The following is a 23668-nucleotide window of genomic DNA, read 5'->3' as shown; positions in this document are numbered from 1 at the left end:
TAATAAAACATTATTAAATATTATAACATAAATGATTCAGAAAGGAGGCAATGTGTGATAATCTAGTTGTCATTTCATTAGTTTGGAAGCTCATTTTCTGGTTAAACTTATTAATTCTATTCCAGCAGAATAATTAATCCTAGGAATCGACTCATTTTAGGCGCATCCACAGGAGTATCTTGAATTTGGATAAAGGTGAATTTTCATTCATCTTTTGTTCATAGAAATTATTAGTTTCTTCAACTATTATGTTCATTATGGAAAATAAATGGTGAAAAAATCAATTTCATTCACATAACTTTGAATTAAGTTTACTTCTGCAATTCCTATAAATTCATAAGGCTTCAATTACTTAACAGATCGAGCTCAGGATGGAGTAGTCACTGTTCTGCTGGATTGTGAGGTGAAAGCAAAACAAACTTCCATTTCAGTTTCTGAGAAAATTTTGATATCATAATCACTATTCTCATTTAAATGTAGAGTTTTCAGTGTCAAAATAGTCATTCATGGGCTCAAATGGACTCTCATGGGATTTACAATTCGAATATACTCTTCTTCCGTCAAAAATTTTTTTCTCTTAGATATTGCACTTTTATTTTAACTCTTACCCGGCTGCTATCTGAAGAAGATGCTAAGCGAATACAAACCAGAATTCCTAAAACCACAGCTCCACACTCTCTCTCTTCCCATAGGAAAAAAACAAAAAAACACATTTGAAGCATCCGAAACTGTTTATATCATGTGAAGCCAACTGCGCCTTAGCTAGGTTTTGTTTATTTTATATCATCTGCTTGTACATCTAAAGGAATCGCCAGAATCAGAAAGTACTTCATAGACACAAGGTCAACAATGTATATGTTCAAATAAGCTAACTCTAGTGGACACGGAGTGCCATGTAGTGATTTAAAATAATTCTAAAAGAACGTGTGTTTGAAAGTGCATATATGCCATACCCGTCTGGAAGACGAATGCAAGCGGTGATGCACCAGTGCATCACCCAGCTGCTAGTGACATTTGGACTGATGCATATATGACGCACCTGTCTACAGAGAGTTTTTAGTTCAGCAACATGCCATCATGAAGGTGTTAAGGAAAGTATTTTCCAGCAATAAATGAAATTTATAGAATTATTGAAACTTAAATGAGCAGATTCAATTCTACCACCATTGATGATTTTTCTTATTAAACTTTTTTCATCTGAATTGTAATTTTTCTTATTACACTTTATTGATTTTTGTCTTAATTATTTCTTATTAAATTCCATTTAATCTGAGTTATCTTAATCTCAGACAATTGAAGTAGACATTTTCGGATTTTTATATGAAGATTCAATTAATGTTTAATCAGTTTATATTTGTATTTAATGTTGTTAACTTCAATACATGACAGATTACTAAGTCACTCAAGTGCTATGTACATTAATTATTAATTTTATTTCCACCATATTTTAAAAGTGCTTTGAAAGAATAGAACTTTTCGTTCATTACCCAGGATTTTCTCAGTATAAAAGTGTTAAAAAAAATTAAAATTAAATTACCCACAGATCATAAAATTAAGAATACCCAATTAAATGCTAATATATTTTGCATCAGAATTATATTACAAACAAGCAGCTTGGCTGCCAGCCTTCGTCTGGCTTTTAAATGTAGCGGAAAAATGGCTGAAGGGAACACCAAACATTAAATTTTAAAACTGCATAGAATTTTACTCTGCAGAAAAAATTCATAAAAAAAAAGTTTTTACGTATAACAAAATTACAATGAAATAAGCAATATTCCTTAATACAAATATTAATTATCCTAATAAATAAATTAACCAACTTCCCTTTGCAAAATCTGAAGAACTCAAATATTATAAAGGAGGTTAAGAACTTCGTTTCCTAAAAAAAAATCACTCAAAACTTTTCGATATCTTAAAAACATTGAAATGAACAATAAATAACATAAAGGAATACAAAAAACAAAAAATTCTGAAAAGCAAAGTATAATTAATGATATTTTATCTTATATTTTCAAGAGAAAAAAATTAGGTGCTACTTTGGTAGACGGTTGCACAGATTTTTGGCGATTTACATTGGTGCAGTTTTTATAGTAATCAGCCATCTTGAAAAATGCTGTTTTTATGTATTTTACGCATATAGTAAAGTTTTAGAAACTTTAAAAAAATAAATGTCGTTAAAAATAATGGATTAATTTTTTTGTTGAAAACGTTGTTTTTTAAGATGGCTGGCAAATGTAAGTAAATACATTTACTAAGGATATAAAATGCTAAAGTAAGGTTAAGTTATAACTTTCATATAGTAGAATAAAAGCACCGCTATAAAAACATTGTGCCAACATTTAATTGGATCAAAATATTACTTAAATTGAATATCGAATTAAAAATATACCAATGTTTAAATGAATTAAAATATTACCTAAATACTTTAAAATAAGTTTTATAGGATTTAATTATTTAAAATTAAAACATATGTGGCAATAAATATCTCAGGAATTTTTGAAAACATTGTATTAATATTTTAATTAAAAGTTGAAGTATGCAATTATAAAGTAAAAGAAAATTATGTACTTACATTTTTTTATTCCATTTGAAATCTGAGGAATTCGAAGAAATGAATAATAAAATTTTAAAATGGTGCGGTAATGCACAAATATTCAATAACCAAACAGGGAGCTGATTACATCGCGCATAGAATTAAAATTATTTAAATAATCATTTATAATAAAATCATTTTTAAAACGCATGCAAAATTAAATTGATTTTTAATATTTAGAAGCCATGAATAATATTTAAAACATGGAGTTTATGCATAATAAAACACATTATTTTAAAAATAAAATGACAACAAAGTATCGGTTACCATAAATAATTTATCCAGCAATGGGTTTACCATAAGTCGTATTACTCGCCAAAAGAAAAATCGCCAAAATCCGGGCAACTATCTACCAAAGTAGCACCAAAAATTACAATGAAATAAGCTATATCCCTTAATACAAATATTAATTATCCTAATAAAAAAATTAACCAACTTTCCGTTGAAGAAAAAAAATCATGCAAAACTTTTCAATATCTTACAAACAGTGAAATAAGCAAAAAATAACATGAAAGAAACTCAAAAAAACAAAAAAATTCCGTGCACAATTTTACTCTGCAGAACAACTTTATAAAAAATCTGATGTGTACACCACATGACTTCCTTGTACGGAATATTAAATTATACGCATTTTTTCTTGCATTTCATTTAAACTTATTGGATTGAATTAAATCTACTTCGCCGACAGCGCATAAACCACAATAGATTAAAGATTTTAAAGAATAAATGCATTCTTTAAAATTCACTCTAGTATTTGTTTACCATAGCGACACTCTGGCGATAAATTCATTTAACAGTATTAATAATTATATAACAGTTAACTTATATAATAATTATATAACGTAAACTAAGTTAAATGTTATATAATCCAATAATTATATAACAGTTAACTTATATATTTCGTTCATATTATAACTCATAATGCACAAAATTTATATCATTTAAAGAATAGAATTATCTAATCGTTGCCACATGTTCTATTCAAATAATGTAATAAAGCTAGAATGATATATAAAAGATATTAAGCAAACGAAACAAAAAAGAAACAGTTTTTCACAGACAATTGAGTATTTCTCATTTAATTAATTCAGTTCTCACTTCGCGAGAAAGCAAAAATACAAAATATCTGTATTAAAAATTACGAAGTAGATCTTAAACACTTATTTCCACGAAAAAATTCCAGAAAGAAGTAAGCATGATTTAATTGGCAATAATAAATGAATGCGTTATCTTTGTTGTTGTGAAGCTAAGTTTCTCTAGATTGGCAACAAATCCACTAGTCTCCTGTTTCAAATGTAAACATCAATGGCCACCATAAAAAAAAGGCTTAGCGGCACTTAGACAACTTTAAAATTGTTGATAATTCTAAAAATGATTGCGTTACAGATTTACTAAAGGCATAAAAACCTTAACCGGAAGATAAAAACAACATAATACAATCATTTTTAAAGCAAAAAATGTACAGTTTACAAACGTATAAGAGTAAAGAAACTGAGATCACTGAGCCGGGTAACAGAGTGGATATATATATAAAGATATTTATATACGTTTGGTGCAGCCGATCGCAACCAAAATACGAAGTGCACATATACATGCTATAGCAGCCCTATATACAAAATTTCAACGTTCTGAGGCTACTTGTTTTTGAGTTAATGCGAAATACGCATGTACGTACATATGTTCGTACAGACGCCATGAAAAATTCTCTTGAGAATTTATTTTAAAGCAGTTTTATAATTTTTTTGAAAAGAGTCTTTTATTCTGTCTTTACGTACAGATATCACGCAAAAACATCGTTAAATTGCATTCGATAACGGTCAAAATGGATATTTTCGTTGAAGTATGCTGCCTGAAACTTTTCGCGATTACAATACTTCCTTTTTACTTCGTACAAGGAAGTAAAAACATCAATAAAAATGTATTATATATATAAAAACAGTGACATAAGAAATACGATGAAAAATTGTTGCCAAACCCATATTTCTAAAAGAATGAAACTATTCAAAATGATGTGATTTCATCAAAAATCTATCAACAAGAAGAAAGGAAAGTTGTTGCGAAAATCACATTTTTAAAGATGTGAGAAGTGTACTAGGAAGCTTCATTTAAAATTTTTTTTTTAAATACAAAATATTATCATTTTTCCAAAATTCTTTTTGTAAAAGCAGTCACAAGGATGAAAGTTTAACGTGTGCAAAAATCAAAGAAAAATAAACTGTACATTTTTAAACATAAACTATTTTAGAATAAATCCCGTTGAAAAGGTGTTAAGCTCACTTTGTTAAATAAATTCGTATTTAATCAATTTATTGAAACACGAAATTTATTTTAAGTTTGTAAAATAGCTAAGTGCCTACATTTCATGACGATGTAAAAATGGAGTGTGTAGAGTAAAATCTCGCTTTCCTATAGCTCATTATGTCTCAAAATAACACGATAAAAACATAAAATAAACATAAAATAAAAAAAAATTGTAATTCGAATTTCGAAAAAATCGCTTCGAGATGCACTGTCTCTTATCTAGATGCACCTATGTACCAAATTTCGTAGCCATGGGTCTGTTAGCTTACGCGCTGTGTGAACAAAAGACACACCTACAGAGACAGACTCTTTGTTTTATTATATGTAGAGATAGTTCCTACCTGAACTATGCGTTATAAAGTGAGTTAAAGCCAGTTTGGAGTTCCTTTGACAGGGTGTCACTGCACAACATGAAAACCTTCCAGTTTTCTCTGTTTTGAATATTTCAAAGTTGGCAGCTATGGTAGGAATTCATAAAGTATCTCGATCAATTAAACACTGTTATTGTCTGAACTTTTGGCACGAGGTCTTTTATCATCACAATCATTTGTCATGGCTGATTTTCATGTCCTCATGTAATTAGTTCATTTTTTCTTCTCTATTTTCTTGATCATTTTATGCTATATTATTTTTAAGAGTGCTTTTTTTTGTGTGCCTCTACACATTTTTTTTTTTTTTTTTTTAATTTTATTTTTTTTTTTTTTTTTAATTTCAAACAATATAACATTTATAGATGGGAAACAAACCTACCACATGAGAGGTGATAGTCAATAAACCATCACCTGCCATGTACCAAAATACATTTTGAGTATTCTGATTTGCATTAGTGGATTGCTATGTATATGGGAAAAACTGATATTGTATAGCTAGTTATTCATGATGCAATAAAAGCATACAACAGAATCTTGGTTCACAAACTTAATTTGTTCTTGAAAATAGTTTACCGGAAAAAAAACCTTTCTATGTCCAGTGAGCAGAACTGTGTATCGTAAATTCTAAAGATATGCTCATTTTAAAATTATTTTGAGACACTGCTATTGAACTGAATTTTATGGTTTAAGTGCAAAGAACATGATACAGTCAAAAGTCGTTAATTCGGACACCCATAATCCGGAATGATCTATAATCCGGACCTCAAAGCTACAAACTTTCTGTGCATGCGTCGTCTTGATGCATGCGCGTAAGACCTTTACGGCTGCGAATATGCACGTGCGCATGCCCAAAAGATGTTTACGCTTGCACGTTTAATGTATAACGGATGGTATAAGCTAAGCTAAAATGATCTAATTCAGTTAATGTTGCAGATTGCGTTGTTCCTTAATCTTCGAATTGGATCCGGCTTATTATTTTTTGCAGACTGTTAGAGCAATTTTATAAAAGTAAGTTTGAACTTTCGATTATGTCAAATAGAATTTCCGATATATATTTACTAATATGTAAAGGATCTACAAAGCGAAAGTATGTTTTGAAGTCCATTAAACAAAAAGTGGAATTGCTGCAAAAAATGGATAAAGGCATATCCTTTGTTTATCTAACCATTCCGAAATTTGTTTATCAATTTCACGCTGCTCTGCGGCTGCGGCAGGGGGACACCACAGCGCACAATGAATTGGAAGTTGATCTGTCAGCACTATCCTTATCTTCAGGGCAGATGTTTTTATTTTATTTGGCTTATAATTCCTTACTAAATGTAGTATTTCATCTCCATGTACTCCGTCTTTGATATGATTTAAATCAAATTCCTTGTCATTATAATTCGCTTCCGATAGCAAAGAAAGTAAAGCAAACAAATAAATATTAAGCTTTTTTTTTTTTTTTTTAAATATTGATACCTTTTAGATCATAATTGTTCTTTATTTCATAAATTATGGTTTCATATTTTTAATTTTATAATTTCTGCATGCCATCTTATGAGATTTAAACTGATGATCTATAATCCGGAAAAATCGATAATCCGGAATCGCCGAAGTCCCGACGAGTCCGGATTAACGACTTTTGACTGTATTTAATTTATTTATTTAACATGATGAAAGTAACACACAAAATGTTAAAAAAACACCCCTTTGGATGTAATTTAAAATCTGAAGTCTTTCTTTTCTTTCTTTTTCCTTAATGTATGTTTTTTCTTGGGGGTCCCGCGACAAGCTGACCTCTTGTCCAGGGTATAGGCTTATGTACTTTGGGGCCCATGGTCAAGAAAGCAGATATCAGGGCGCTGCAGGCCGTGGCTTACTGAGGGCTGTTGTACCATTTAGTTTCTTAATGTATGGTGTTATGTATGTAAAACTTATTTTGAAATTATACTTTTTACTAATTATATTTCTTTGTGCTGACATTCTATAATAACTGTATTTCATTGTCAATGACTGAAAATATTTTAGATGCACTAACAGTCACTTCTGGTATTATATACGCTTTCCATGTAATTAAAAGGCAAATCTATTTGGACTTAATTCATTTTGTGATGCATTTGGTTGCTGAAGAGAATATTGATTTAGTATATTGTACAGCAAGTTTTCTGAGTTTGGCAAAAACTTAATTTGAAAATTACTGAGAACAAACAACACCTGTTATATAATTATAATGATTTGTGAATTCAAAAGGTGTCTGTTTTCTTTTACCATAAAGTAAGTAATTTAAGTAGTATGTATCAAATTTTTGTGTTTTCAAATGGTACCATGATTAATTTACCCACAGCACAGCTAACATGCACTATGTGGCTAGGCTGGAATTTTCTTAAAATACGCCTGGAAATCCTGGAAAAGTAAGGGAATTTCATTCTCCTGTTTGAGTGGTGACCCTATTACACTGTCCACAGGAGATTTATTTAAATGCCATTTTAAAAATTCCATTTTTTTCTGTTAACGAAATCATCACTTCCATGTCCATCCCAGCAGTTAATACATTTAAGTGCATTTTATTTGTCCTGTAAAATTATTTCCTGTAATAGAATTCATAATTTATTTTTACTGTTTGATATGGCCATTTCGGCTATTTTATTAAACCATTTTATTTTAAAATCACTTGTAGTTTTTCTTCTTGTAGAAAGTTCTCTATAGTTTATATATAAATATATATATAAACATAAAGTAAATGCATTAACATATATATTTTTTGCTACACTTGTAGACAGCATACCAGTTGCTGAACAACATAGCACTTTACTTACCATATTAGGAGACAATGCAGACATGCTAGCACAATTTAGTACAGTTGTATGGTACGATGCAAGTGCACGTATTTAAATAAGAATGAATTATGCAATGAACATATATAATGATTTATTTTAAAAGCAATGTTAAAAATGTAATTTCTAATTGTACTATTTTGATTAGTGGTGTGTTCATGTGTATTTTTTGTGCATTAAATTTTTTTAAGAAATACGCACAGCTTAAGGGGAACTCTGGTTAAGACATCAGTGATTGATTACCCCCATTTCATGGAGAATAATTTTCTATTAAATACAAATAATTGATATGGAGAAGCATTTAAAACCTTTTACTGTATTATAAATTTTTTGAAAAAATATGGAAATTCTTGATAATCCTGAAAACATCAATAAATGATTTATGTGGTATTACTTAATTATGGACAAGTAAAAATTGTTATGCAGCCTTATGGATTATTTTCAAATTTTACAGTTAAAAAGAATTTGAAAAATGTGTTAAATATTTAGTTGTAAGGTAGAGCTTTTATTTAGTCCTATACAGAATTAAAATACAGTCAAAAGTCGTTAATCCGGACTCGTCAGGCGATTCTGGATTATCAATTTTTCCGGATTATAGATCATCAGTTTAAATCTCGTAAGATGGCATGCAGAAGTTCTAAAATTAAAAATATGAAACCGTAATTTATGAAATAAAGAACAATTATGATCTAAAGAGTATCAAAATTTATAAAAAAAAAAAAAAAAAAGGCTTAATATTTATTTGTTTACTTTATTAAACATTTCTTTCAATGTAAGTTGTTTAAGTTGCTTCTTTTTATGTGATAATACTTTTTCTTTAATTCTATAAACAGACATAATTTCTTGTTCAGTTACAAAGTTCCGCTGTTCAAGTCCTATAATTGCTGTGTAGAGAATACCGACTAACTTGTCAATCGAAATTTTTTCGTTTTCACTAACCTCTCTGTCACCTTCTTCATGTCTTTATCCATTTTTTGTTTGACGGACATCGAAACATACTTTCGTTTTGTAGATCCTTTGGGAGCTCCAGCATCGGAAATTCTATTTGACATAATTGAAAGTTCAAGTTCACTTTTATAAAATTGCTCTTACAGTCTGCAAAAAATAATAAGCCGCATCCAATTCGAAGATTAAGGAACAGTGCTATCATCAACATTAACTGAAATAGATAATTAGATTAATTTTAGCTTATACCGTCCGTTATACATTAAACATGCACGCGAAAACGTATTCTGCGCTTGCCCACACGCATATGCGCAGTCGTAAAGGTCTTACGCGCACGCGTAAATGCCTATGCGCACATGTGTCAACGTGGCGCATGCGCTGAAAGTTTTTAGCTTTGAGGTCTGGATTGATCATTCTGGATTATGGGTGTCCAAATTAACGACTTTTGACTGTATATTACTGAACCATGTGATACATTATTTGTACTCATTTTTAATATTGCATGCTAAATTTTTTAATTAACTGAAAATTTTTGCATTCTGTATATTAATTATTACTACTACTGTGCAGGTTGGTCTTCCTTTTCCAGATGGTAAAAACCTTTTAACGCATCATGCTCTGGTAGCCATGAATGTTGCCCAGCTGCAAGTTATTGTAAATGATCTACATTCTCAAATTGAAAGTAAGTGAAATAAGACATTATTTTCAGTAAGAATGTATTCCATAAATTCATAAATTTTTTATATTATAACTTGTGGATAATGATAATAAAAAATCTTTTAAACCCACTAATGGGATAATAAATACCAAGAATTGGTTGTTTGTTTTGATTTCTGGATATTTTTCTGTTAAAGCAGTTAAAAAAAAAATATCTGGTGGCAGTTTTTTTTTTTTTTTTTCCCGTTCCTCGCAGTAATTGCCTTTATAATTGTTGCTTGTGTAATCATGTTTTTCATGTTATCATCATAATTGTTAGTAATTTTTTTAATGCATGTGTTTCACAACTTGACATTTGCCAAGACATGAACAAGCAGCTATCTTGTTTCTTTAAGAGAAATTCTATGCAAAAAAAGATTCATTCAAATACTCATGCCACAGAATTAAAATGCTATTCATTCAATTCCAGCTGTGCAGTTATACTGAGAAGAAGAAAAAGTTTCGAGACACAAAAGTGTGGTTTGCTGAATCGTGCATTCTTTTTTTTACCGCTGTGCTTCATTTACTTAGGGTATGATAAATTAATATCTATTGAGTTTTACAGAATACGCATATGTGATTCAAATGAATTGAACATTTTATGTTGTGATAGGAATAATTAGAGATAGGCATGTCAGTTGTGTATTATCTCTTTCTAAATTTAAAATCGGTAGATAAAATAGTATTGTGAAAACTGATAAAAATTTACTCACAAGGGGAAAAAATAATACAGGCCATTTTTCTTCCATATTGTGGGTCTTGGAGAATTTTGTTGTGAAATTCGAGAATGTTTCCTTGTTGCTGTTCCGATTGTTTTATTTTGTCTAGCATCAGTCAAAAGGTATGGGAAAAGAAGTAAGCCAGAGTGCAGCAATATAGTATGAAAAATGTATAGCATTACTTAAAGTACTGATTTCTGTTCCTAAAGACTAAACAGGTTACTTGCATAAAGATTTATTTAATTTTTCAGTATATGTAATGAGAATTAGTTTTCCTTAGAAAGTTTTTGAAGATATCCCTTCTTGGAGAGATAGCCTCATTTGTTTTACTCACCTATTTTTACACTCCAAGATGTAAGAAATAAGTGATCTTGTCTATGTAAATATTTGTAACTTTTCTAATTTCACTAGTACAGGAAAAGATCTGAGTTCACCTTTAAAATTGAAGGATGTTTTATTTCAAATTTATTCCAACGTAAAGGTAATTTCTTAAAAAATCTTTTTTTTTTTTTTTTTTTTTTTTTTTTTTTTTTTTAAATTTGCATTTCTTTTCATATAGATCTGTTGAAAAATTTTGTGCTCAGGAAATCATAGAAAATAACCTTAAAATTAGTAAAATTATTTGCAAAAATTTGCATTGTGTTGAAATAACTGATCTATTGTATATTAATTTTAATATTTATATTTGCTTATTATTATTTAATTAGGTAGTGGAATTTTCTTTTCCTCTTCCTAAAAATTGCTACATACATATGGATTGTGCTAAATTATAGTTTTAAAAGTTAGCCAGGATGCCAAAAATGTTGGGAAGCAATTGTTGAATTAAGTCATAAATTGATTGAAAATTATTCAAAGAAAGGTGGAAAATACTCTCACAATTCTTCTTTAATACTTGTTGTTGAGCTTTTACTTTCAGAATCTGTAGTCAGTGTATGACTTCGTTCAGCTCAATCTTATATTTGATCAAGAATATTTTAAATGCAATATTTCGTTCTTCCTTTCAGCCTGTATGGAAGATTTCCAGATACATGAATTTTAAATACCTTCATTCCTCAGAACGACAGCCATAAATGTCAATCAAAGATTTGAAATTGATCCTGTCATCATAAAAGCTAACTTCTTTTGATATAAACAGAAATAATTTTGGAATTGAAGCATTCTATGATTTAATAAAAAGACTTGTATAGAATAGTATACAAATCGATCATTTGATCTTTCTCACTGTTAGATTCATTGTATTTAATACTTTTTTTTTTCATACTTCTGTATATATTTCAGCTCTAAATGAAGATTTGGTGAAATTTCTATTAGAAAGAGATGATTTGCACATGGAGCAGGACTCTATGCTTGTGGATATTGAAGATTTGACTAGATATTTGTAAGTTTCTTTACATAAACCGAATACAATTTCTGTTTCTGCTGAATTAAGTAATTTTTTCTATAAATGAAGCCTTAACCATTTTAATTATCTTCAAATGGCAACAACCTTTAAAAAGTTGGTTTCATGATCGTCTTCAAACAATTTTATGTTCTTTTATTTAAATAAAAATTTCCTTTATTTTATTCACATTATTGTAAAGAAAATATTTTGCAAACATTCAAGCTGTAAGTCATTTTCTGTAACCTGCTTTTCAGTGGTAATCACATTCAAATCATCTTATCAAAAATATAGTTTACAATTTTTGTAACTATTATGAAATTTAATATATCTTAATGATATAAAGGAATTTTTTAGCAACATAATGCAATGTTTAATCTGGAGAAGTACATGAGTTTTTCACGAAATGTTTCACTTTGATATTATTTGAAGGTTATGTTATCAGAATTTAGTGAAAACCTTGATTTTTACTAAATCCAGTTAACTTTGGTTTTTACTGCTTTCTAATGAACAATTTAGTTTTGAGGAAAATGATATTCTGAAACATGAATTTCTCCATCATATTGTAAAAAAGGAGCCCTTCCAGTGTCTGAGTGATTTAAAAGTCAGTGGTCTCAAACTGGTGGCCTGTGAGCTGCATGTAGCTCCAAAGCAATTTTATATGGCCCACAAATACACTTGAATTATGTATTTGTTGTTAATACTGTGCTAAGAAATTTAAATAATACAGGGTATCTGACTCAAAATAGGCTGTAGAAGCTGTCATTTCATCACGTAAATAGTTTGCCAAATGCAATCAAATTTGGATAGAAGCCAATCTATCACATGAGAAATTGATGTGGCAGCACTGTAATCCGTAAACAGTGAGGAAATATGCCAACACACAAGTTTGCAAGTTGTTGTTTTTGGCATTCATGTTTCAGTGAAACAGAAGCAGTCACCAATTTTGTCCCACCTCACTTTTTCCTCTTGTGTAAGGAAAGGTTTTACATGGATAAACCATACATTCTCGATAAGTTACAGTAGAACATCTGCCATGAAATCCGTGCAGTAACACCCAAACTTACAATCCAAGGTTCTGGCAGCCACATTCACAAATTTGCAGCTTCTGTTGCTGTCATACTGTGTTTAGAATTTGGGAGAAGTCCTTTCCAGCACCTCTTGTAATTTACTTTCACTTCTGGTACATGCTGGTATGTCATGTTCAGATTTCGCTTCATTTTCTCCTCATTTACCTGTACACATAAGTTTCTAGGGCTTCTTGCAAGTGGGACACTCTGTAGCATAAATTCACTATAAAGTTGATTGCAAAGAAGTGTTTATTAGAATAAAAAAATTTAGCTGTCATTACATTCCATTTGAGTTCAAAGCTACAGTTGGCACATAGACACATATGTTACCTATGTTATGCATGTAATAACAACAGTCCAACAAGCATGTAAAAGAAACTAAGGAAAAAAATCTGATGTGGGCTGCACTTCATTTAAACTTATTTCATTGAGATATTCTAATTTAATTAACCAACTTCTCAAAGCAAATTGAAAATGACAAAAAAATTGCAAGTTTTAAAATTAAATATTAGGGTCAATTTTTATTGTATGGGGTAATCAAATGTTTTCTAATGTTATTTTTTCATAATGAGTATAAAACTCTCCCAAGTATGGATACTGGGAGACCACATTAAACATAATTTGACAAATTCTTTTTTTAATTTGATGTTGCCAAAACATAAATATTTTCATCATTTAAAACACTTCTTAATTAGAAGTACAACCAACAATTGTGAAAATAAAGGCGTAGGTACACACACACAGACATACAGTGGTGGCCAAAATTGTGGACACTTTTGGAAATTTTTGTGTTTTTGAATTTGTATGCTTATAGAAAATGTTACGTTTTGCAAAATGCAAACTTGTATATATCATTTTAAAGAGAATTTATTACTGAATTCATTACAAAACACAAAATTCAATTATTTGCAATACAAAAAAGTTATATGTACTTTAATATAAATTAAAAAACACAGTTATGAAGTGGTTTGTAATGTCTAACTTTACTGGCCAATCACTGTTCTTGTTCTGAGAACCAATCAAATGTTAGTAACTGCCAGTAGAAGCTGACATCATGTTTACACTTGAAACAATTCATTATTTTGCTTTGTTTTGTAGAAGGAGGACCTGTTTCTTATACACTGCAATTACAAGTAGGAATTTTTCTAAAAACTTTTAATATTTAGTCAAGAAGCAATGACATCAAATAAAAGAGTAGATTGTAGACCTAGAAAGAGATGTAATATTGTTGTGTTACGAGAAAGTGGTCTTTCCTATGCTGAAATTGCAAGACAAGTGGGTGGTTCAGTGACTACATCTGGAGTCCGAAAGTTTTGTTTACGATATCAGGAGACAAATTCAATAAAAAACAAAGAAGGCCGAAAAAGATGCACCGCATCTATTGATGACAGAAGAATAAAAAGACTATGTCTCCAAGATAGAAAAATGTCGTCAGTGACCATCAGAAGTGATCTGAATGATGCTGGTGTTTCTGTCAGTTCAAGAACAATCAGGAGAAGATTAACAGATGTTGGACTGAGAGGTAGAATTCCACGAAAAAAAGCCTTATATTAATTTTCAGCAACGAAAAAAAGACTACAGTGGGCAAAGGAACACATTAATTGGACAGACGATCAGTGGTCACAAGTTATATGGAGTGATGAAACTAAGATATCATTATTCGGTAGTGATGGGCGAAAATAAGTAAGATGTAGAATAGAAGAAGAGCTACATCCTGACTGCATTCAAGCAACTATGAAGAACACAGTTAGTGTTATGATTTGGTCATGCATGTCAGCAGATGGTATTGGTCGCCTTCATGGTCATCGATGGGACACTGAATGCCAGAAAATACATTGACACTATTCTAGAACCAAAACTTCTACCTTCCATCAGAGATCTCTTTCCCAACAATGCTTCATTTATTTTTCAGCAAGATTCTGCTCCTTGCCACATGGCCAAAATATCGAAAGAGTGGTTTCGAACAAAGAGCATTAAATTGTTGTCATTGCCAGGAAACAGTCCTGACCTCAATCCTATCGAAAATTTGTGGCACCATTTGAAAACTCTTGTCCGAATGAGGCACCCATCAAGTAAAAGGGAACTAATTGAGGCTATAATTGTTTCCTGGCATCGTGTAATAATGAAAGAAGAGCTTAAAACTCTTGTCAGCTCAATGAAATGTCGATGTGAAGCTGTTATCAAAAATAAAGGGTACCCTACTAAGTACTGATAACTCGCTGCAATCATCACTATCTGATGTATATCTATAACTATTATCGTTTAACTTTCTTTGTATTGCAAATAATTGAATTTTGTGTTTTGTATTGAATTCAGTAATAAATTCTCTTTAAAATGATATATACAAGTTTGTATTTTGTGAAACGTAACGTTTTCTATAAGCATACAAAGTTCAAAAACATTAAAATTTCCAAAAGTGTCCACAATTTTAGCCACCACTGTATATGTAATAAAAAGGTGTTTTGCATTATTGATGGTGTAGGACATAGAGGGTTAAACCTGTAATGCAGAACAAGAATTTTGATTGCATAGAATACTGAAATGCTGGTCCACAATGTAGCCCAGTCAAATTAGACAAATTGATGAAAAAAATCGTAGTCTTCTGGAAATGGTCTTAAACGCTTCCTTTAGACTTAGTTAATGTGTGTAAGAAGTCCTCAGGGGTAGGGGGATGATGGATTTAAAGGTCCCTTTTTTCAGTTTTTTGCATATATTTCAGAAACTATCACTCCTATAGAAAAACACTTTAGATACAAAATTGAAGCTGAGAAAATTTCCTACAAAAATGGTCTTTCGCAGTTTTGCCCTAGGCCGAACGGTTGACAAGCTATGAGCTTCTGAAATTTGGATGCAAAGTCAAATTGCATATTCCAGGGTTCAAAATCCTTCCAAAGTAATTTAATTTGTATATGGTAAGTGTTTTTGTGGAAATAGTGTGTGTAGAAATCAAATTTAAAGTTCTGGTATTGATGTTTGAAGCTCTTATTACTTTTTCTAGTGCCAGATTGAAGAGTGAAGAGAAGATATGCCCTGTCAAACACCATTTTTAATTTTAGTTAGCCTTGATAGTTCATTCTGTATTTTTACCATAACTTTAGTTTCATCTAGTATCAAGTGAAAGCTTTAATAACTTTTCGGGTATTTTAAACCCCCTTAAGGCTGCAATGAGAGCTTTTCTATTAATAATTACATAGGCAGTTTTGAAATTAATAATGAGATGGTGAATATCGATTCCAAATTCTTTTATCTTCTCCATGATCTGTCGAATGTGGAATATTTGCTCTATAATAGAGATTCCCTTTCTAAAGCTGCTTGGATAGTCTCCAATTGTTTTTTCCAAATGTATAGACAGTCTGTTGAATAGAATGTTTGAGAATACATTATAACTTATAAAAAGCAGGCTGATTCCTCTGTAATTAGAACATTTAAGCATATCTCCTATCTTGTGTATTACTCAATTTCTATTCTTCGAGTTTCATTTCCTGATCCCATATTGCCTGTATTAGACCATATAATTTTTTAGTAACTTCTGTTCCATTATTTTTCAGTAACTCGGCCAGAATAGCATAAGGACCAGATGCTTTATTTTCTTTTAGTTTGTTAATACCTTCAACAACTTTTTCCAGTGAGGGTCAAGCAACCTCTTCTTGGCTGTAGATTAGTAAGCTTTCCATTAGAGCTTTATATTCTTCTCCATTATCACAATTAAGCAAGCCATTGAAATGTTCACCACAATCTCTTCAGCACCGCCGTTCTATCTCTCAGAATAAATCCCTCCTTATTATGACATGAGGAGCTTCTTGGTTTCAGTTCTTTATGTATGAGGTTTATTTTTTGAAAGAAAGATTTTTCACCCAATGAAGATCCAATGAATCCCTGAAATGTTCAACATTTTTTAAAAGATCTTGGAAGAAATTCCTCTTCTGCGTTTTATGATTCTTTTTCTTTCTTTCCAAGCATTTTTATATGCTGTCGCAGCATTCCTTGAATGCCTTTTGCTCAGCATTTTACAATATGCTTCGCCCACCAGTGGCTGAGTGGTAAAGTCGCTGAACATTGATAGTTCGATCCGAGGTTCGAATCCCACGAACGGGCTGGCTGCATGGTCGTTTTTGTGGTTTTCCTCATGTGTAACGTGTTTACGAGCCAGTTTCCGTTAGAAAGTCCTCCACGAAGGCATCCCTCTCCTTAGGCAGATAGCCCTATTGTGCTTTGCCGTAATCTCAATTAACCAAACCAACAATATGCTTCATTCTTTCTTTTTGAAGCCAAAACACATCTTCACGGTATCAGAGAGTGCAATTAATAGTTACACTTCAGTCTACTAAGAACGTTAAATGCAGTGCACAGTATCACAAAGTGCAATTATTAGTTACACTTCAAACTACTAAGAACATTAGAGCAAAGCTAACCAGGAAATCTGTCAGTACTCCGAACTCGCATTGAACTAGTAACTGAGAACAGATGCTCTCTGTCTGGTCTTGTATAGTTTTCAGCTGGCTTCCAAAATATTTCTTGTACTTTCTGCTTCTTGAAATTATTGGAAGGCACATAAGAGCAGAATTACAGTTACTGCCACATAGAACATCAATTACAATATCAATTACTGTTATACAGGGACTAGATCAAAATGTCAATATCCATTACTTCTATACAGGGACTGGGCCAACATGTCACCAAACTTGGCAACTTTTAGCGGTTTCTTGCCAAATTCAGTGACAAGAATCAGTTGTTCAAATCAAAAGAGCTACTACTGTTTTTTGGAATCGGAGTAAATTTCTTCAGTAAAGTGAATCGATTCTTTGAATAAGTTCCGGAGTGGATCATCCAACTTTAATATTTATATATATTATATATGTATGTAAAGTTATATTTAAATGATTAAACTGATTCTACTAGTTTCTAATGCTTTTGGCTGCCAAGATATTTTGTGCATGTTACTGATTAATATGAACAATTTATATATTATCTTCATTAATTATATTAAATTGTGTGTATTGTTAATTTTATGGTTTATATGTTCTTAATTGTAGATATAATGCTAGTTTATTTATATATTTTTTAAATGGATTAAAAAGTGCTGACCTTTTCTAAAGCGCGTAAAGTGCTAAATGAATTGCCTTCAGATAGTGAATCTGATATGGATCCCAGTACATGTGCAAAACATACAATGTTGGATTGTGCTTTTTTAAAGGTGGTTCTTTTGCTTCGAGAAGTACCATGGGGAAGGGGGAGAACGAAAGGGAAAATATATAGCCAAGTTATTTTTTTCTCATTTATATGCATGTAGTCATCATACAACCAAGAAGAGCTTTTTTTAGGGGGTCCGTAGAGTAGCTGGCTTCCGTGTGGTACACCCTGGATAATGCTAAATCTGCTATGGTAATCAGAATCTGGTGTTTTTTAATCGTAGAAAAAATCTTTTACTCTATTATGCACTTTCCAGCAATGCTCGCTTCAGCGCTCTTTTCGAAGCTGTATTCATTCAGTGGGCTCGTTTCAGGCATACCCACAGAATTAAAATGGTAAGTGCTATCTTACCATTTTAATTCTGCTTTTTACCTGTGTACTTCTGTAGGCCTGAATGGACTGCCTTTTTTTTTTCATTACCTTTAAAAGGTAGCATGCCGGAAAAGTGTTAATTTTAAATCATAAATTTTTCTTTTTATATCCTGACTATGAAATATTTTATTACATTTGTTTTGTGCATGTATTTGAGAGTGAAGATTTTAGCTTCAGGAATTTCCTTTTTAGAGGATTGAAAGGAAGCTCAGGTGTTAGTTCATCCAGTTCTCAAATTTCTGTGAACAGTAATTCTGATAAAAAGTGAGTATTTGTACTGCCTGGAATCGATGAAAAAAACTTAACACCATTTATTTTGTATATATTTATTTCCTTATGTGTTATGTAGTTGTAATTATGTTCAAATGTGTCTGCTTTTAAAATGTTGCCAAAATTGTATAGTAATAAAGTTTTAAAAAAATTTGTTAAGTTATATTCATTTGTTTTTCCTTTCTTTTTCTTTCTTTCTTCTTCCCCCCCCTTCTGCATGCAAACACAGCACTTTTTTAAATTCAGTCATCATTATTCTTTGAGCCAAAGTATCTTTTTGAAATACACAGAGATATTGCTTAAGTATTTAAAATTTTCATAAAACAAAACTGAGTTAAAGATGGTATTGATTTTTTCTTATATGTATATGAATGTGTCCATATATAAATTTTGAAATAAATAAATGACAGGGATGTAAGTTATTGAAATGCAAAATTGTTTTTCTTTGTTATTTTAAGGTATGTTATTTAAAAGAATTCTACATTTTTAACTGTAATATTTTTTAGCTTAAATATCTATTTAGGACTAACGATGTTGCAATTCATTGAGTTGTATGTAGCAAATGAAGCTCTTGCTTCAGGTAAAAAAAAAGTAATGAATTAAATGTCACTGTAAAAATGTCAAAAAAAAGTATTTAAAAGGTAAATTTTGAGATTTGCTTTAGGGATTAAAACTGACAAGTTCAGCTCTGCTTAGAATATATGAAAAATATATAGCACAAATATGTGCTGGTGCTTTAAATAAAAATTCATTTTTTATTGGAAATGTCAGTTTATATAGCTACTTAGGCCCTTTACCCTCTGAAAAGCAACTTACTTATAATAAACAGCAGTTTATTTTTTTAATATAAAAGAAATTTGAAATAGAAGTCGTACAATGAAACATTTCTTGTGTAATAATTTATTTCAAATTGTCCACTCCAAGCTTGTTATCAGATGAACAAACAAATTTTCAAATTATTCCTTTTCTGGCGACGTTACATTTAAGAGTTGGGCAGATTTGGGGGTAAAAGGAGTCGGAGCTAGAGTCGCTTAAAACAGGTCAACTCCGACTCCAGTTTTTGTTGGACAGTTTGAATTTGAAATGAAATTAGAATGAATTGAAGAAAAATTAATGACAAGCTGAGTTATTATTTTTATTTATGGGCAATATACATTTAAAAATAGTTATTTTCTATTTTATTGACGTATTAATAAATAAATATAAGGGAGGAGGATGGATATGATATTTGCCATTAGTGATTAAATTGATTCATTTAGTTACAAATCTCACAGGTAAATTTAGGTTAGCAGCAATAAGAGCTAGAACTCACAAAAGTGATGCGATTCTTAGGAAGCGAGCAGGAAAAGTAATAATTATTGATCAAGCAACGCGATAAGGATATAGCCACAAAAAAGCTGCAATCTGAAGAATTTACAGGAGGTGAGAATGGAAGAATGTGATGTTTATTCTGTCTGAAATGGAAAGTTTATTGCACAAGGAATCATTTCTTCAATGAAGAAAAGAGAAACTAGTTTGCTAGACAATGAGATCTTGCTGAGTTCAATATATGTAGATCCAAAACACTGAATTTTCTTGGATGACGAACAAATTAAAAAGGCCAAGAAAGCCATCTATGAACTTTCATTAAGAATGAAATTATTCTCAGAACAATTGGAGAGTTTGAATCAGGACGGTCAAACGACATTGCAATTGAGTCTCTATCCAGTGATGAATTAGATTTTGAGAAATGTTTTTGAATAATATTGAAAATGCTAAGGCAAAGCGAATGAAAATAAAGAACCAAGAGCCTTTAGATATAAAAATGAAAAAATACTAAAAAGATTTCTACACGTCCTTCGGAGAAATATGATTGTGCTTGCAAGACACCTCTTTTAGAACTTATAAAAAAATCTATCCTGAAAAGTTAAAAGTAGCCCTATCAGTAACAGCTATTCCTCCTACTCAAGTTAGTGTGGAAAGACTCTTCTCAGTTCTGAAGTTTATCAAATCAGATCTATGGCCCTCCAACAAAGAAGATCTTGCTAAAGTTATACTGTTTCTTAGAAATAATTAATGCCAGTTTTTCCATTTTATTGTAAATGCTAAATAATATAAATAATTTGCTATGCCATCAATTTTTTTATGTAGTATCAATTTCTTCTTTTATATTAAAAAAATAAGCTGTAACCCATGTGTATATGTTTACATATATACAAGGTCCGGCTATTAATTTCCAGGACTCGTGCTCGGCTGTACAAATTTCGGAAAGAAGTTTTAAAGTCCTCTTTTGGAATGCTCTTTAATAGCGACATTACATTTTTCTTGATGGCTTCGACATCCTGAAATCTTGTTCCCTTCAGCGAATTTTTCAGGAAACAGGGAAAAAGTCTGCGGGTGCTAGGTCTGGAGAGTATGGTGGATGCTGCATTTCAATGACACCATGCTGGACTAAGAATCGCCTCACAGGCAATGCAATGTGTGGGCAGGCATTGTCATGTAGCAGCAGCCAATTCCCATTTTGTTGAAAATGAAGCCTCACTCTATGAATTCGTTTTTGAAGTTGGTCAACAACTTCTGTATAGAACCGTCCATTGATAATCATGTTAAGAGGAAGAAATTCATGATTAATGAGTCCATCGCAATCGAAGAAAGCAATTAACATGACTTTGATTTTGGACTTTTCAAATCGAAATTTTTTCTGCCTTGGTGAACTTAAAGACCGCCATTCGGAGCTTTGACGCTTGGTTTCAGGGTCGTATTGACAACACCTAGACTCATCTCCCGTGACTATCCTATCCAGGAATGCAGGGTCAGCATCAGCGTTGTCGATAAGTTCGTCACATGCCTCCAGAATTTAAGAGCTAAGTTTTAATGCGCCTTTCCACGAGAACCACTTACCTCAGAATGGTGCCGATTGCACTGCACATGCGCAAGAAAACGCTCTTCAATATGCAATCATTAGCGCCATCTTCTGACTTTTCGTCCTCCTACAGTTACGTCAGTCCTCGAATTTAATAGCCGGTCCTTGTATATGAGGGAATCAGAGTCAAGAGTCAGAATCTTTAAAATTCCAGGAGTCTGAGTCGGTCATTTTCCCTACTGACTCCACAGCCCTGCTTTAGCAGATCATGGCTGTCAGAATGTACAAACATTAAGTTAAAGTAATGCTCTCTAACATTTTTTCTCTCGTGTCAGTTTTATTTCAGTTTCCACTTGCATTACTTCTGTGTGATCCCATTCTTCACAACAGTTGGAATTCGCTTGGAAGATTTGCTATTCATTGTAGGGTGCTGGCTTGAGTAACTGCTGAAGAAACATCTTTTGCCCTGAAGTCCATGCTGGACTACTTTTGATTTAGGGAAGAATTTTAAATCTTAGGACTTTATGGTTGGTGAGGTAAATCTTCCCATTTCTCCTTAATTAGGAGGCTTGCTGAATTTTCTGGAAATATTTTTGAAAATTAATTCTCCATCTTTAAGCAAGTCTGATGATTTTTATGCAGTTCCTTCACATTTTTTGCAAACAGTCTCAGTAATGTGCTGTAGTGAACACTTTCTCACATAACACTCTACCTTTCATAATCATTCCTTGGTAATCCTATGTAGTCATTATAATTTATTTCACCAATGGTTATGCTTGCTCATGTATTTGGGGTTGCAAGAAAAATCACTGGATTAACACAATTTCAATTCTGGTTAAAATTTTTAATTCACGTTTTATCAATTGCTGTTATTCCAGTAGAAATCTTTCACCTTCATCGTCAAATTTTCATATTGAATAATGTTTCATCAAGCAATGAAGAATTAACTGAACATTAACTTGTCTTTTCTGCAAAGTTTCTATCAAAATACAGCATACTGATACTGGTGAAATCACTTTAATATCTAGATATTTTTTGTCTTCCTTATTTTCGATAATCATGTGCATCTGGCTGGCTTTCACAAAAGCTTAGTAGCCCAATGCAAAATTGTACTATGATCCATTGCCTCATCACTACAAATTCATGCAATAATGTGAAATTTTGTTATAGTTTATCCTTATAAACGTTTAGTTTTTAAGTCATCCTTCAATTTCTAAAGTCACAGTACCCTCATATGCCTTTAGACTCCATTTTGAAACATTCAATTTTAAACTCCCTTTCAGATTAATCTCCCATATATTGGTTGTGTAACAATTAGGTTGAGAATAAAATAATAATAAAAAAGAAATATTTATTTTAAACTTTCTTCCGAGTTATTTTACTTAGAAATTAAGATAAGATGCTAAACTGTTTGACTGCCTTTATGGGTTCAAGGTTAGAATAGGGTACAGCCATACATTTGTTTGGCAAGAACTCAGTAGCTAAACTATCATGTATATATATCATGTATCATGTAAATGTCTGCCGTGTCACAAAAGGCCTCCGCATCGAACATATATACGCATCCGTAGAAATATATAGAGTTAATATTCATGTTATATCTGTATTTGTGAAAATAATGCATTATGGTAGTCACATTCTGTCTGTACTCTGAGTTTTGGTTTACCTTTGTATGTGAAAAACAGCTTTAAATTCAACAGCCATGGCTGGAGATAGACAGTTGGAAATATGTCCTCGATGAAGCATTAATATAACCCGGCATATACTGTTAGACTTTCTAGCAATAGTTTATCTATGTCCAGAATTATCGGGATAATTCAAGATACAGATTCAAGAAATTTCAGTGATGCTCAGTGTACACAAAAATTCTGGCAACTTGCATGCCACACTGAAATAGTGTAGAGCAATAAATAGAGCATCCGGGGCTGTCATGAGTGATATTGACGATTCCAATATCCCTGAAAGCACACACATTATTTTTTTAGTAAATTCTACATTGAGCATCAGTAAAACTAGTCATTCCAAAGTTTTAAGTTAAAATGTCCAGTGATTTCTTAGGATAGGATTCAAATGATAAAGAAAGCTCTTAAGATTTGATATTTTGA

At 31.4% G+C, this 23668-nt stretch overlaps 1 protein-coding gene across 4 annotated transcripts in view; it reads left to right on the top strand.

The window, feature by feature from the left end:
* Positions 1-23668, top strand: part of Schip1 (Schwannomin interacting protein 1) — a 225802-nt gene that overhangs the window by 189640 nt on the left and 12494 nt on the right. For 3 of the 4 annotated variants that reach the window (XM_035373776.2, XM_035373783.2, XM_035373772.2), the window contains exons 7-9: positions 9597-9708; positions 11720-11819; positions 18644-18715. In XM_035373776.2, the coding sequence (XP_035229667.1) occupies positions 9597-9708; positions 11720-11819; positions 18644-18715 (284 nt within the window). Of the gene's footprint in view, positions 1-9596; positions 9709-11719; positions 11820-18643; positions 18876-23668 lie in introns of those variants that run through there. The other variant, XM_035373790.2, reaches the window with a different exon arrangement.

This window comes from Stegodyphus dumicola, chromosome 1 (genome assembly GCF_044657685.1).
Source record: "Stegodyphus dumicola isolate Sdum_Otavi_A_Nest chromosome 1, ASM4465768v1".
In the NCBI taxonomy this organism is placed as follows: Eukaryota; Metazoa; Arthropoda; class Arachnida; order Araneae; family Eresidae; genus Stegodyphus; species Stegodyphus dumicola.
The sequence above is the reverse complement of the archived record's forward strand: the minus strand, read 5'-3'. Positions and strand labels throughout refer to the sequence as shown.